The 12,179-nt window shown below is 52.7% G+C and overlaps 2 protein-coding genes across 2 annotated transcripts; one reads left to right on the forward strand and one right to left on the reverse strand.

Annotated features, from left to right (window-relative positions):
- Window positions 1-988: 988 nt before the first annotated feature.
- BCR38DRAFT_485723 (STU1 protein) lies at window positions 989-4,532 on the forward strand (the record flags this gene model as incomplete). The annotated part of the gene is made up of 4 exons (XM_040863931.1): window positions 989-1,453; window positions 1,514-1,632; window positions 1,699-2,604; window positions 2,666-4,532. The coding sequence occupies 4 exons, from the start codon at window positions 989-991 to the stop codon at window positions 4,530-4,532; spliced, it is 3,357 nt and encodes a 1,118-aa protein (XP_040714596.1).
- Window positions 4,533-6,188: 1,656 nt separating this feature from the next.
- BCR38DRAFT_217902 (uncharacterized protein) lies at window positions 6,189-10,058 on the reverse strand. The gene is made up of 4 exons (XM_040854216.1): window positions 8,521-10,058; window positions 6,638-8,467; window positions 6,453-6,586; window positions 6,189-6,399 (listed from the first exon to the last, which is right to left on the reverse strand). The coding sequence occupies exons 1-4, from the start codon at window positions 9,959-9,961 to the stop codon at window positions 6,253-6,255; spliced, it is 3,552 nt and encodes a 1,183-aa protein (XP_040714597.1). The 5' UTR covers window positions 9,962-10,058; the 3' UTR covers window positions 6,189-6,252.
- Window positions 10,059-12,179: the final 2,121 nt, after the last annotated feature.

The following is a 12,179-nucleotide window of genomic DNA, read 5'->3' on the forward strand; positions in this document are numbered from 1 at the left end:
AAATAACCTTTCTCCTAGCCCCGTAACCTATTTCCCTGATGTCCGGCCTTACCCCGTTACAATAGGTGAACCATATAAAATTTAGTTGTATAATGCCTTATTATAGCTATGGTTATATTTACTGTAGAGACTTATATATGCAGTCACACTTCGGCCGTGTCTGTCCCACTACCCTTCGTATCTGCCTTTGGCAGAACACACTCTATGTCTAGTACAATATACAGTTCTGCCTTGAGCTGTACCCTCCCTGTTTAAGTCTGCAGCCAATGGCCCGAAAACGTACGACATTTGATAGTACCAAATTGTATCGCAAACACGTGCGCCACTGCGTCTGCGGCATCATCGTATGTAGCTAGCATTGGTGGATGCAAATGCCCAAGTGGCCCCGATCAACCCCTCATCGATATGTCAATAACGCGCCTATTGATCGTGCCTGGACTGGGTCGACCAGTGACCGGCCAAAACTGGGGAAGGTCAAGCTAAATCCAGGGACCGGACGGGATCGCACAGAACGACGCGAGAACAGTGCTGACAGGGATCGTGCTTAGGGCGGTTGCTGAGCAGAACGTATTTGTAACATGGCCCGAATCGACATGGGTCATGGTCAACAAGGAAACATCATCGTTATCGTTTGGATTCTTTTTGAAATCAGGTCCGTCCCAACCGAAGTAAACCTTCATTACGCGCGACTTTTATTGACTTCGCACGTCCAAGGTAAATAACATTGCATCATCGTTTCTTGGTCGCTGTCCGGAGCTGCCATGTGCGACTGGTTTGATACTCTCAATAATTTAGATCAATAACATTTGGTCCTTCCCCATTCGCAGGCAAGTCCGTCCGTCGCAATTCGGCAGTCACCCCTATTGCAGCCGACAACCACGACCACACGAGACTCGGCATGCTGTGGTGACGCGCATCTCACGCATCATCTGTCGCCCACACGTATTGTAACTACAGCCGATTAATTCAGTCCCGACCCGAGGCGACCATGGCCGAAAAACTATCCGAGCAGCAAGTCGAAGACTTGATAGCCATACTCAGAAAGGATGTCTCGGTGGACGTGAAAGTGCAGCACGTCACGGCAGTCAAATCCTCCATCAAACAGCACAATGTCCCCGATCCCTGTGTCGCGCCCGTCTTCGAGGCGCTGCGATTGGCGTCGAGCTCGCAACATGCCGTCCTCGTCAACGCTGGCTTTACGTCGCTCAACCACCTCCTGACGCGACTGTCTCGCCAGGAGCCCAAGTACATCTCCAAGGAGGCCAAATACACATTACCGCTTGTTGTCGACAAGATGGGCGACCAAAAGGACAAGTTGCGAAGCTTGGCGATCCAGGCTATGGTGACTATACATACTGCGGCGCCAATAGACGCCGAGCGGTTCGTGCGGAACACGGCCATGGCAGGCAAGAACCCAAGGGCCAAAGAGACGGGCATGCAATGGCTAGTCCAGGTGCGCAAAACAACACGGCCATTCTGGCATCTAGAATCAGCGCGCTAATAGACTGGGTAGATGCACAAGGACCACGGCTTACCGTTCCGGGCCTACGTCCCGACATTGATGGAGTTGCTAGAAGATGCCGACGGCATGGTGAGAGATAACGCCAAGATGACTGTCATTGAGCTGTTCAGGTGGGTTATGAGGCGCGACTTTTCGATTTGCTTGCGGGCAATCATCAGCTAACGGAGGCTGTGTAGAGATGCCCCGAATGGTGCGAAGTCAGATTTGAAGAAGCAGTTGAAGAACTTCAAAGTACGACCCGCAATAGAGTCGGCTATAGTCAAGGAGCTCGTGCCTGGACCTGCAACGAGGGTACCCGCCGAAGAAGTCCGGCCAGATATCGCACCAGTCGCCCGACCAAACTTGGCTGCAAGCGTTTCCTCGCTTTCCACGGAGCGGCCGGTAACGCCAATGCCTGAAGTGAAGGCGGATTCGGTTGAGCCTTCCTATGTGAACACGCAGCGCGAGCTCGATGATATCTTCAGGGACATGCACCCGTGGTTTGAAGGCAGAGAGTCGGAGCAGAATTGGCTGAAACGAGAAGAGAGTGTCATAAAACTCCGGAGGCTCATCGCTGGAAATGCTGCAGACTTCCCGGATGCCTTCATCACCGGCTGTAGGGTCCTGCTCGACGGCATCATCAAAGCGGTCAGTTCGTTGCGGACAAGTCTCTCCAAGGAAGGCTGTGGTCTAGTCCAAGACCTTGCAAACACTTTTGGCCCCGGCATAGATCCGATGGTCGAGTTGTTACTGCAGGCTTGCGTCAAGTTGTGTGCCGCTACCAAGAAGATAGCCTCGCAGTTAGCCAACACGACGGTGGATACAATTATGGGCAGAACCACGTACAACGCTAGGATCATGCAACACGTGTGGATAGCCTGCCAGGATAAGAATGTACAACCACGGACCTATGCCAGCGGGTGGCTGATCACACTGCTAAAGAAGGAGGCACACCACAAGAGCCATCTAGAACACAACGGGGGACTCGAAGTGGTAGAGAAGTGCATCAAGAAAGGTCTTAATGATGCCAATCCTGGCGTCAGAGAAAGAATGCGAGCGGCGTATTGGGTCTATGCTGGTATTTGGCCGGCGCGGGCAGAAGCGTAAGCCACACGGCCCTATTCCATTTCCATCGTTCAAGGATGTAGAGCTGACCAGATTCAGGATCATGGATGGACTTGACGCGACTGCACAGAAGCTACTCCAGAAAGATCCAAACAACCCTAACTCTCCTAAACGGGGGGCCGAGCCAGTGGCTGCTGCTCGACCTGGTTTGGGCTTTTCGAAGAGTACCACCGGCGGTCCTCCGAAACCGTCGCTACGAGAAGCAATGCTGGCACAGAAGAAAGCCGCCTTGGCATCGAAAACAAGGAACCTACCAGCCCGCCCAGGATCCGCCATGGCAACTATCACCCCGTCGCGGTCTGTATCTAATATGTCGAGTTCAAATCACTCAACAGCTTCTTCTTCTCACACAGCCCCTGCCGCTCCTGCTGCCCCAGCAACTCGCCCACGAGCCGAACCATCTACAATGTCCCATGGCGGCATGTCCGTAGCTCCAATGCGACCCGCAAGGCGACGACCGGAGATGCCTCGGCCCGCTACTGCCGGACCATACTCTGGTCGAAACCGGGATGGCCTAGAGTCGGAGCGGTCAAGTCCGGGCGATCCCAAGTCCAAGGCCGTCACTCCGAAGACTATATCGGGATCTCCTAAGAGGACGGTCACGAGAACGAGACCAGGGCACCAACCAACACATAGTGAATCCAGTCTTCCCACTCCATCGAAAGCAGCGGCAGCCAAGGCGGCGACTGTGGCCTCACCCCGGGCTGCCGCTTTTGCTTCACCCCGGGCTGCTGCTGCTTCACCTCGAGTTGCCGCCGTTGCTTCGCCACGTGCCAGCCCGGCAAAAGCCAAATCTTCCACAAATGGATTCAATTCTAGTAGTCCTTCCAAGGCTGACGAGGAATTCACTTTGTTGGTGCCCAATATGACCAACTTGACGGAGAACGCGAGGTCATCTCCACCAAAGATATCACTAGCACCACTTTTGCCATCACCAATGCTAGACGAACCCGTGACGACAGATGAACTAGCTGTCGATGCACCATCTCTGAAAGTTTACGAGGACCCCTTCACGGAAGACCAAGAAGCAAAGCCACGCTCAACAAGCAACGGGAGCCCAGAGCGCCCAGTACTCGAAGACAAGCCAGTTAATGAAGATGCGGCCAATCTATCAATTGTGTCCGTTGACGCAAATTCGACCTCGAACAGTCACACCCCAGACAAGTCTCGCCAAAACATTCGCCTGCTTGAGAGCGGCATGACACGAGTCAAATCGCAAAACCTCGACGTTCATGGTTTTCGCAAGTTGCAGTCCCTGATTCGAGATAACAAAGTACCTTTCACCGACGAAAAGTTTGATGCGCTTATCAGTGGACTGTTCGAGTATCTCGAATCTCCCCTATCCAATTTGGCACCAGAGAAGATACAGGACGTGAAGGCCCAGATACTGGCCACCATCAAACTGCTTCTAAGAAAGGTGCGCGGCAGTTTCCAGCCTCATGTGTCGAAGGGCTTAGAGTCACTACTTGGCACAAGAGCGGGCTATGATGCCCGGACGCATATTGTCAGCGGACTCGAACTACTCGCCGACGAGCTGGTGACAATCGGAGACGCAGACGAGATCACCGTCACCATGACGCGACGTCTAAGCTCCATGGACACCGACGCCAAAGGCTGCCGCAGCCTCTCCATGGGACTCCACGTGCTCAAGCAGCTAATCGACACACGGACTACCTTCGTCCCGAACGAAGCCGAGATCCACGACCTCGCAGCCCTTGCGAGCCGCTGTCTGGAGAGCAAGGAGAGCGGCGTGCGCATGGACGCCGTGCAGCTCTGCGTAGCGCTCCATAGCCGGCTCGGAGAGAACACCTTCTGGGAGTCCATGAAGAGCGTCAAGGATGACCCGAAAAGCCTCATCACGTACTACGTCGTCAAACGCCAGAGAGAGGGTCAAGCGGCCGCTTAGTTGAGGGGCTGGCGTACATGCGGCCAGATTCTGCGGGCTTGTCTGTCGGTTGTGGTATATTTAGTTGTCCGTTTTGTTTCTCGGGGACAGAAGGGAAAGTCTCGTTTCGAGGACGAATCTGTGGTCTACTGTCCCGGTGATGGTGTCTGAGTTGAGTTATGCGGCATCGTATCTAAGCTGCGTTACGCGTCAGACGGGTTTGCGGTATAACAGCATCTCCATGGCATCATCTGTTTTACTCAAAGATGGGGTTTTGACACAGGACAAGGAGTTGGTGGCATATAAAAGCTGGCTGGCTGGGCTTGCTGGACAAGGCAAGGCGGGGCTGATAAGGAGGTGCTGGTTTGTGGGGAGGAACGGATGGATGGTCTCTTTTGGCACTGGACAGACAAGCTTGTTATATGGATTTGTAATTATACACTGCACTCTAGGAGTTGTTCGTTTCTGGTGCGACATACGAAAGATACACATCTCGGATGAACTTCTAAGATGCCGATGGTGGGTGCTATGGACCGTATAATTACAGGGCGACTCCGGGGTTTTCTAGCAACTGATTGGGGGCATTGGAAAACCCAACGGCGCCTGAAGCCTCTAGAATCTGTGCCAGACGTAATACCGACATACCATCCTCACTAGCTGTACAGATGTCACGACTATCTTCACCAAGGTCATTGTCCCCTGTGCTGTTCCAGCTTCGGAGCAAGCAACCCCGGACAGTAGTGATCAACAAACGGTTCACAATCATGTCCAGCTATATATGTAAAACATCGGACATCATTTGGTGTTATCGACTGAAAGAATTGCATTCGTTCTCTGAAACCAAGGCAATGGAAGCGGCGTGTCGGCAAGCCATCCCAGTTCCGAGTTCCGGCCCAAATGCTGACCCTCATCAGCATAAGAATACATGGAATGTCTGACTTGTCTAAAGCAGGGGAGGCCGCAAACTCTCTCAGCTCTCCGTCTTTCTCTCACGTGTATACCAACTGCCGAGCAAGTGTGTGTCTGCTCGTGTGCATAGTTGGGTTTTGAGGATTGGTCCGAACGTTGGGATGAAAACATTCCAAACAAAACCAGATTTCGCATGCTCTCAAGGATATCATTAAATTTCCTAACGTGCCGTCAAAGACATAACCGGAGCACGGCTCGCAAACACCTTCCTGAAAAGAAATCGAATTTGGATCCAACGATGGGCGTGGGAAGTGTCCTTTTCCTATTGAGTTTGGGTTGTGGTGGGTAGTGGTGTCCAGGGTTTGTTCGTGAAACATGCCGATCCCTTGAACCCGGGCCTGTACGCCTTCGTACCGAAAAGACTGGAAAACTCCTCATCAATGCAATCAGGGGAAGAAGGTATATACATTCAGGTATCATGATGATATAAGACATCAAATGTTCCATGTCTGGGAATAACTCATGCCAACTGGAGTAGGTTGGTGGGTGGTGGCCCAGCTCAGGGGACAGGACAGGACAGTACAGGCCATTAGAGCTGTTGATTTATCGTCTGAGCGTCAGCACGGCCATATCTTGATATCCCGCAGAGTGGTGGAGCATCCGCAAGAGGGCCCCCGCGGGGGGGGGAGAGGGGAAGAGGGTTAGAGTTGTTGCAAGTTCGTGAAGGCGCACCGGAGAAATCGAGCAACATTGCTGCATTGCACGAGAATAAAGGCTGATGTTGATGTTCAAGTCCTTACATCCTGACCGGCACGGGTTTTCTCCTGGACACCTAGTCCTCGGAAAATATCCTGTGGCTGTTCTCGATAATGAACTGGACTGCAATGTTCTTCGCGTGCATGTCGGTCATTTCTCGCTCAATGTTGGTATCTCTCATGACGGTAGGGGCGAAGACGACAGCAATGTTCTTCGGGGACATCTGAAAAAAGTCAATGAAGTGATCTTGATAAGCTTCGTCATATCATGACTTACCAAATTCTCTGCTTCGCGCTGAGCAACGCGAGCAAGATGGAACATGAGGAACTCGAGACAGTCCCGATGCTTCTGAGGCAGCGCGTTGAAGGTTTTGCGAAGATGGGCAACCTTCTCGCCGTCGTTCATGATGGCTATAATCATATTAGTGCCAGCCGACATTCGGGTCGCGGAAGACTACTTACTGTTGGTCTCGAGAATGCGATCGTAGACATCGTAGGTCAAGAGAGGCGTGGGCAGCTTTCGGAAGTATTGCTTCAGCACACTAGTGACTGCCGTGATGTCGATGTCCGGGTCCGATATATCAAAATTCTCGTTCTTGTCAAACCCTTCCTGGATCATCTTAACGGCAGAGTTGCCGCCCGTCTTGCGGTAGATGCCTTCCATATCCATTCCGCGGAGTTCCACTTCCTCAATGCAGCGGGTGACGACACAGGGAATGTGTCTTCGTTCATAGTCAGCACGCTCGGACAGCTCGGACCCAAACAGTACGGAAGCCGCCTCGGCGATGGTGTGCGTCGAGGCATTCATTGGGCCAAGCGTCTTTGGCATTGTTGTCGGCGCCTTTTTGAAGCCGAAGAAGCCTTGTCGCTCACGTTCCGCTTGCTGTTGTCGATTCTGACCATTCATGGCATTCATGGCATTCATATTGTTCATCGGGCTTGGGCCCGCTGGGGACTCGACCACAGTGTGCGTCATGTTGTAGGGCATCCCAATGTTTTCGCCTGTTAAGCCCTGGTGTTCTCGGCGATCGCGAGGCTCCTGCAATCCCATGACGGTTCGGTTGACACCCTTGGCGATGTTCTGAGCCATGGTTTTGCCGCCCTTCTTCCAGCTGAACTTTTGCACCTTGCCTTTGCGGATGTTGACAACGGTAGGTCCCGTCTCGACGATGGGCTCTTCCTGGTCCGGGATCAAAGTAGTACCCGTTTGGATGCTGTTGCTATCCAAGCTCACCGAATGGTTGGAAGTACCCTTGTGCTGATTGTAAATGCCCAACCCACTCATGGGGGATCGCTGCTGATCTGTGTTGCTCTTGAACTTCTCCTGGATCTGGTGCGTCAGGTCGTTGTTCATATCAGCAAGCTGCGCATTCTTCGAGGATAGTTGTTCGAACTCCAAGAGAGCGCGGTCGCGCTCTGCAACTGCCCTCATCTTTTCGTCCATCAGCTCATCTCGCTCGCAATGAAGCTGCTCGAGATTGGCCGCCATCGAGGCCTTCAGTCGGTCCAGCTTCTGGACAAATTCCTTAATAGCCGAATCTTCAAGCTCCCTGGGATCAATCGGTCGCTTCGATTCCTTGGCCCGCTCGACGAAGCCAGCCAACACTTCGATCTGGCGAATCATGAGCTCCGCCTGGGTGTCCAGTACCGAAACCGTCTTTCGTTTTTCTTCCAGCCTTTCGTCAATATTCTTAAGGTCTTTCTCGCCAGTAAATTGGCGCTCAAGCTCGGCTACTCTCTGCTCCGAATTTCTCAGACGACGCTTCAATAGACCAGCATCCTCACTAGGAGCTAGGGAGATGCTCGCGAGGTCGTGTGTAAGTCCATTCAGGGGATCCTCAGCAATTGGCGTCTTGGGCCAGCGAGGCGACGAAGTGGTGCGTGTAGATTCGCTCACACTCCGGGTGTGAATAACGCGAGCAGGGTTGTTGCTTTGTTCAGCGCTGTTGGTCCTACCGTGGCGAACCGCAGTGGAGACCCGCCTCATGATGGACGAGGACCCCTCGTCTGTTCCCAAGATACGCGCCATATCCTCTTCCAAGCCCAACTCACCACCGCCAGCACTCCATCTGGGGAGCTTGGCATCAGCCTTAGAATCAGTTGTGTCACCCATGTTCAATTCTTTTCCAGCAGCAGCAGCAGCACGACTGGGAGGCACAGGTGGTGCCCGTGGTGCCATATACGTGTCACTGAGCTTCTGATCAAAGCTGGGTCGTGGTGGGAGGCCTGGGGGAGTAAGGTCTTCCGAACCCTTTGACTTTGAATGGGTTGCTGAGTTAGGTTTGCCGTTCACTGTTGTGCGATTGTTAGCTGAAGGAGTGAATGTTGCAGTGTAAGATACGTACGATTTTGCATGCGAGAAGCACCCTGTGGTACTTCTTTCCTTGTGATGGACTTTGGATTCGCAGAAGATGCAAGTGAGGAGTCGTTGGAGCGGACCTCATCATCGTCCTGGAAACGGGAGTCTTGAGAACTGCGAGGGGTGCCCGACTTATCACTGCTTTGCTGTTGCTTTGCTGAGTCGGCACTCGGCGGCGGGACGTTGGATGAACCATCTTTGTCCCTCCACCCAGAGCCCTGGCTGTTGCGTGAACCAACATCTTGCAATCCGCTGGACTGAGAACCGCTTCTGTTATTCAACCTTTTACTCTTTGGGGCTTCCTGCAACTTGAATTCTTCATTTGCCGAGAATTTGCCGTTGGTCGCCTTCTGCGATCGATCCTCAGAAGTCCTCGGCTGCGCAACCTTTTCTTGGCGCGACGATTTCGACAACTTCCTACTTAGATCCTTTACAGGCGAGGTTTCATAATCAGATGATGGTTGGCGCCCCTTTTCCTGAAAGGCGATATGAGGAGTGGACGTCTGGGACTCGGCTCTTCTGTCCGGCGCGGGTCCGTTCTTGGAGATGCTGAAATAATCCTTCTCCTTCGTCCTCCTGCTGGGGTCTGTGTTAAATGTCTCAGATGTTGACCTCGGGGTGGCTGATGGGGCTGGACTTGGGTCCAGGGCCACAGGGATGAAGAAGCCTTGGTCGTCCCCACCACCACCTCCAGTGTTATTGACGTTATCGGCACCCGAGAATATTGACGAGTTACGATTGTTGCGGTAGCTTCCTGGCAGGGGCAAACCGCTCTCCTTCAGGCCATGTTCAATAGACGGTCGTTCGGGTGATCGGGCCGGTCTCGAACTGCTCCTTGAGGAAGAATCATGGTGTTGATACGTGGGACGCGGTCGGGGAGACAGCTCGGTAGGGGTGTCAGACTCTGGCTCGACACGATCATTGGAGAAAGCGCCATTCGGTATGGCATTCGGTGGGAGCGCAGGTAGACTCTTGTCTACAACCATGGGTGATCCTTCTTTTTCTCGCGCTTTGGCCTGGGCTGCCGCTTTGGATTTTTTCCTCCGCCTTGCCATCAGAGACTCGTGGCAGCTCATGCAGAAAATCCCCTGCGACGTCCTCGCATATCGCAGGTTCTCTATCTTTCTCTTACAGTTTCGGCATCGGAAACACGTTGCACAGAAGGCCTGGTCTCCCGTAAGTATGGCCAAATCTTCGATCTTGTTGCCACACGCGCTGCAGCTGTATGTACAGTTGTTACAGATGAGAGAGCCATCACCGAGAAGGAGTAGGTTCGCATCGGAATCGAGGAGGGTGCCGCACGTATTGCAACGGAAGCAATTCAGATGCCAACGATTCCCCGCTAAGTCCGAGTTAGACGAGTTGAACTTGGACCTGATAGACAAGGGAGACTGCAACGGAGACGACGATGACGACGGTGACGCCATCAGGAACACACACGAGGTATAGACAAGAATCGCAATGAGGGACGGGCAATCAAAGACTCAAAAGCAATACGTCCAACTACAGTAGAAATTCAGACTTACCAAGTTCGAACGCTTTGCCCTCCTCGAGTATCTGAGTTCAGAGCACAGTTAGTGACTGTGACATTGGGCGAAGATTAGTAGTGGCGTCTTTCGTCTGCACTCACCTCCCCACAACCTTTACATGGGAAGTTGTCCTCGCTCTCCATGGGACTATCCAGATAGTCGTCCATGGCTGCGATTGGGCTAGACCCCGATAACACAAGCCAGAGAGGATGTTACAATTGTTCAATACTGAATTCGATTCCGGGCGAGGCGACGAGGGTCACGGAGACGGGTACGGGAGACTCTTGGCGCGCAGCGGCAGCGGGTATCGTGGGCCGAGGATTCGAGATGTCACGAAGCCCCAAGACGAGAGGCGACTATGGAGACATGGACAGGCGGTTCGTTCAAGCAAGACCGGCGCGGCGTCGATTACCTAGCGAAAGGAGGAGATGAGTCGAGTAGGTGAGGCGAGGCCAGCGAATTGACCCAGAGTCTACGTAGTGAGTAGTAGTAGTCTGATGTCGGGTGGTTGCCCAGTGGTCGGATGGACAGGGTTATACGCATGAAGCGGTTCAGGGACCAACGCGTGGTTCTGGTTGTGCTGGTGGTAGTAGGTGGTACTCGTGTGAACAGACTCGACCGGCCGATTCGTATCCTGCAGGCCCCAAGCTTTGCTGTGGACAATAAGATGGCTAAAGTAAAGCGTGGAAAGGCCCCAAAAGATAGACAGCTAGCAAGAAAAACCACGCCAAAAAAACGACGACGTCGAGGAAACTAAGATTGAACGCGCGGGCCCTGGGGCGAGACAGCTTTTGGCAATGCCACTAGGTTACAAAAGTTGAAGTCGCGAGCGAGGAAGATTGGGGTTGATTCTTTGGCCGCCGTTTTCGTCAACGTAAGCAAAGGGGGTGGGAGGCCGATGGGGCATATCGGCGAGGATTGTTCAAATCAATGGGCTCTGCTGGACTCTGAGCCATCCAGGCCGAACAGCCAAGTCTAAAAGTCTGGAGTGGCAGAGAGAGTGGACACGCAGCACAGGTCAAAATTGACACGGACGACGACCTGCTGCGGCACTGAGCCCTGCCAGCTGTGAGAATCCAGTTCAATGCAATTGTCAGGTTCAGTGTTACAGTGTGGAATAGGCCAAAAAAACACTGTTGTTGGAAGCTAACGTCTCCTAAAAATGTCACACTCTAGCGCGACTGGCGACTGGGGCTCTCCTGGCGAAAACGTCAGGGAACGGCAAGCAGGCCAGGCACTCAGGTACGAACTGATCGATTTCTCTAATAAGAGGGGTGAGACAAAGTATCAATTCATGACATGACAATCTCCTTGAGAAATAGTTGATTTTGTGATGGGATGATAAGTGTCACAACTCACAATCATGTAGGAAGTGGCCATCCATTGCTTGCATGTGACATGGGTTCCTGCGCCAGCTGAGTAGAGGCTCTAAAGCTGACAGTAAGCACTGAGCATTGGTAGGTAGCAATGAATGAGAAACTCGAAATCCTCAGTTGTTCGGGGCATTCCACGAACCACAACCATCCATCTCACTCCTGTATTATCAATTTTTTGTGTCTGCTAGTATCGTTCAGGTAATGTGTTATTTTCTGCATACCACCTCGCCTGGGCTGCTCGCTGTTTCTGTTTTGGGCCTCATGCTTGAACACCGTATGAATGACCTTGATGATTGGTCTGGAGGTCTGGTTGCCGCACCATCCCAAGTATGGCTGCCGGCTATGTTGTTGGGGGTTTCGTTTTAGGGTGTTTAACAAATGACAGAAGCTCGACGTCGCCGCCATGCCTGGCAGTCCTCTGGGGTCATCCTTCTACTGACCGCATTGTCGCTACAACTGGCCGTCTGTAACAGTCACGGCAGTACGCAGTCGTTTACTCGCTCCGCAGTGAGTGAGAGCTTCCACTTCATGGTTCACATATATCTCTGAGAATCCAAGCAAGAATAGCAGCACCGCAGGCCGCGAGGCTGTGAAAGAGGGATTGAGCCAACCCCTTTACAACAGACCATTTGCGCTTGATGATGATTCTCCTGCAGGTTTCAGCCAGCTCCTGAAGCTATTTCATATTCTCCTACAGTCTGTGTTACCACCACCAAAATGGCTTGCAGCTCTTGGGTCGA

This window comes from Pseudomassariella vexata (assembly GCF_002105095.1).
Source record: "Pseudomassariella vexata strain CBS 129021 chromosome Unknown BCR38scaffold_8, whole genome shotgun sequence".
NCBI lineage: Eukaryota > Fungi > Ascomycota > Sordariomycetes > Amphisphaeriales > Pseudomassariaceae > Pseudomassariella > Pseudomassariella vexata.

Excerpts from the sequence above, each read along its gene's own strand:
- BCR38DRAFT_217902 (XM_040854216.1), bottom strand. The coding sequence starts at position 9,961 with ATGGCGTCACCGTCGTCATCGTCGTCTCCGTTGCAGTCTCCCTTGTCT. Across the intron at positions 8,468-8,520 it reads TGCTTCTCGCATGCAAAATC|TGAACGGCAAACCTAACTCA; the intron begins GTACGTATCTTA and ends ATCGCACAACAG. Across the intron at positions 6,587-6,637 it reads TCGCATTCTCGAGACCAACA|CCATCATGAACGACGGCGAG; the intron begins GTAAGTAGTCTT and ends ATATGATTATAG.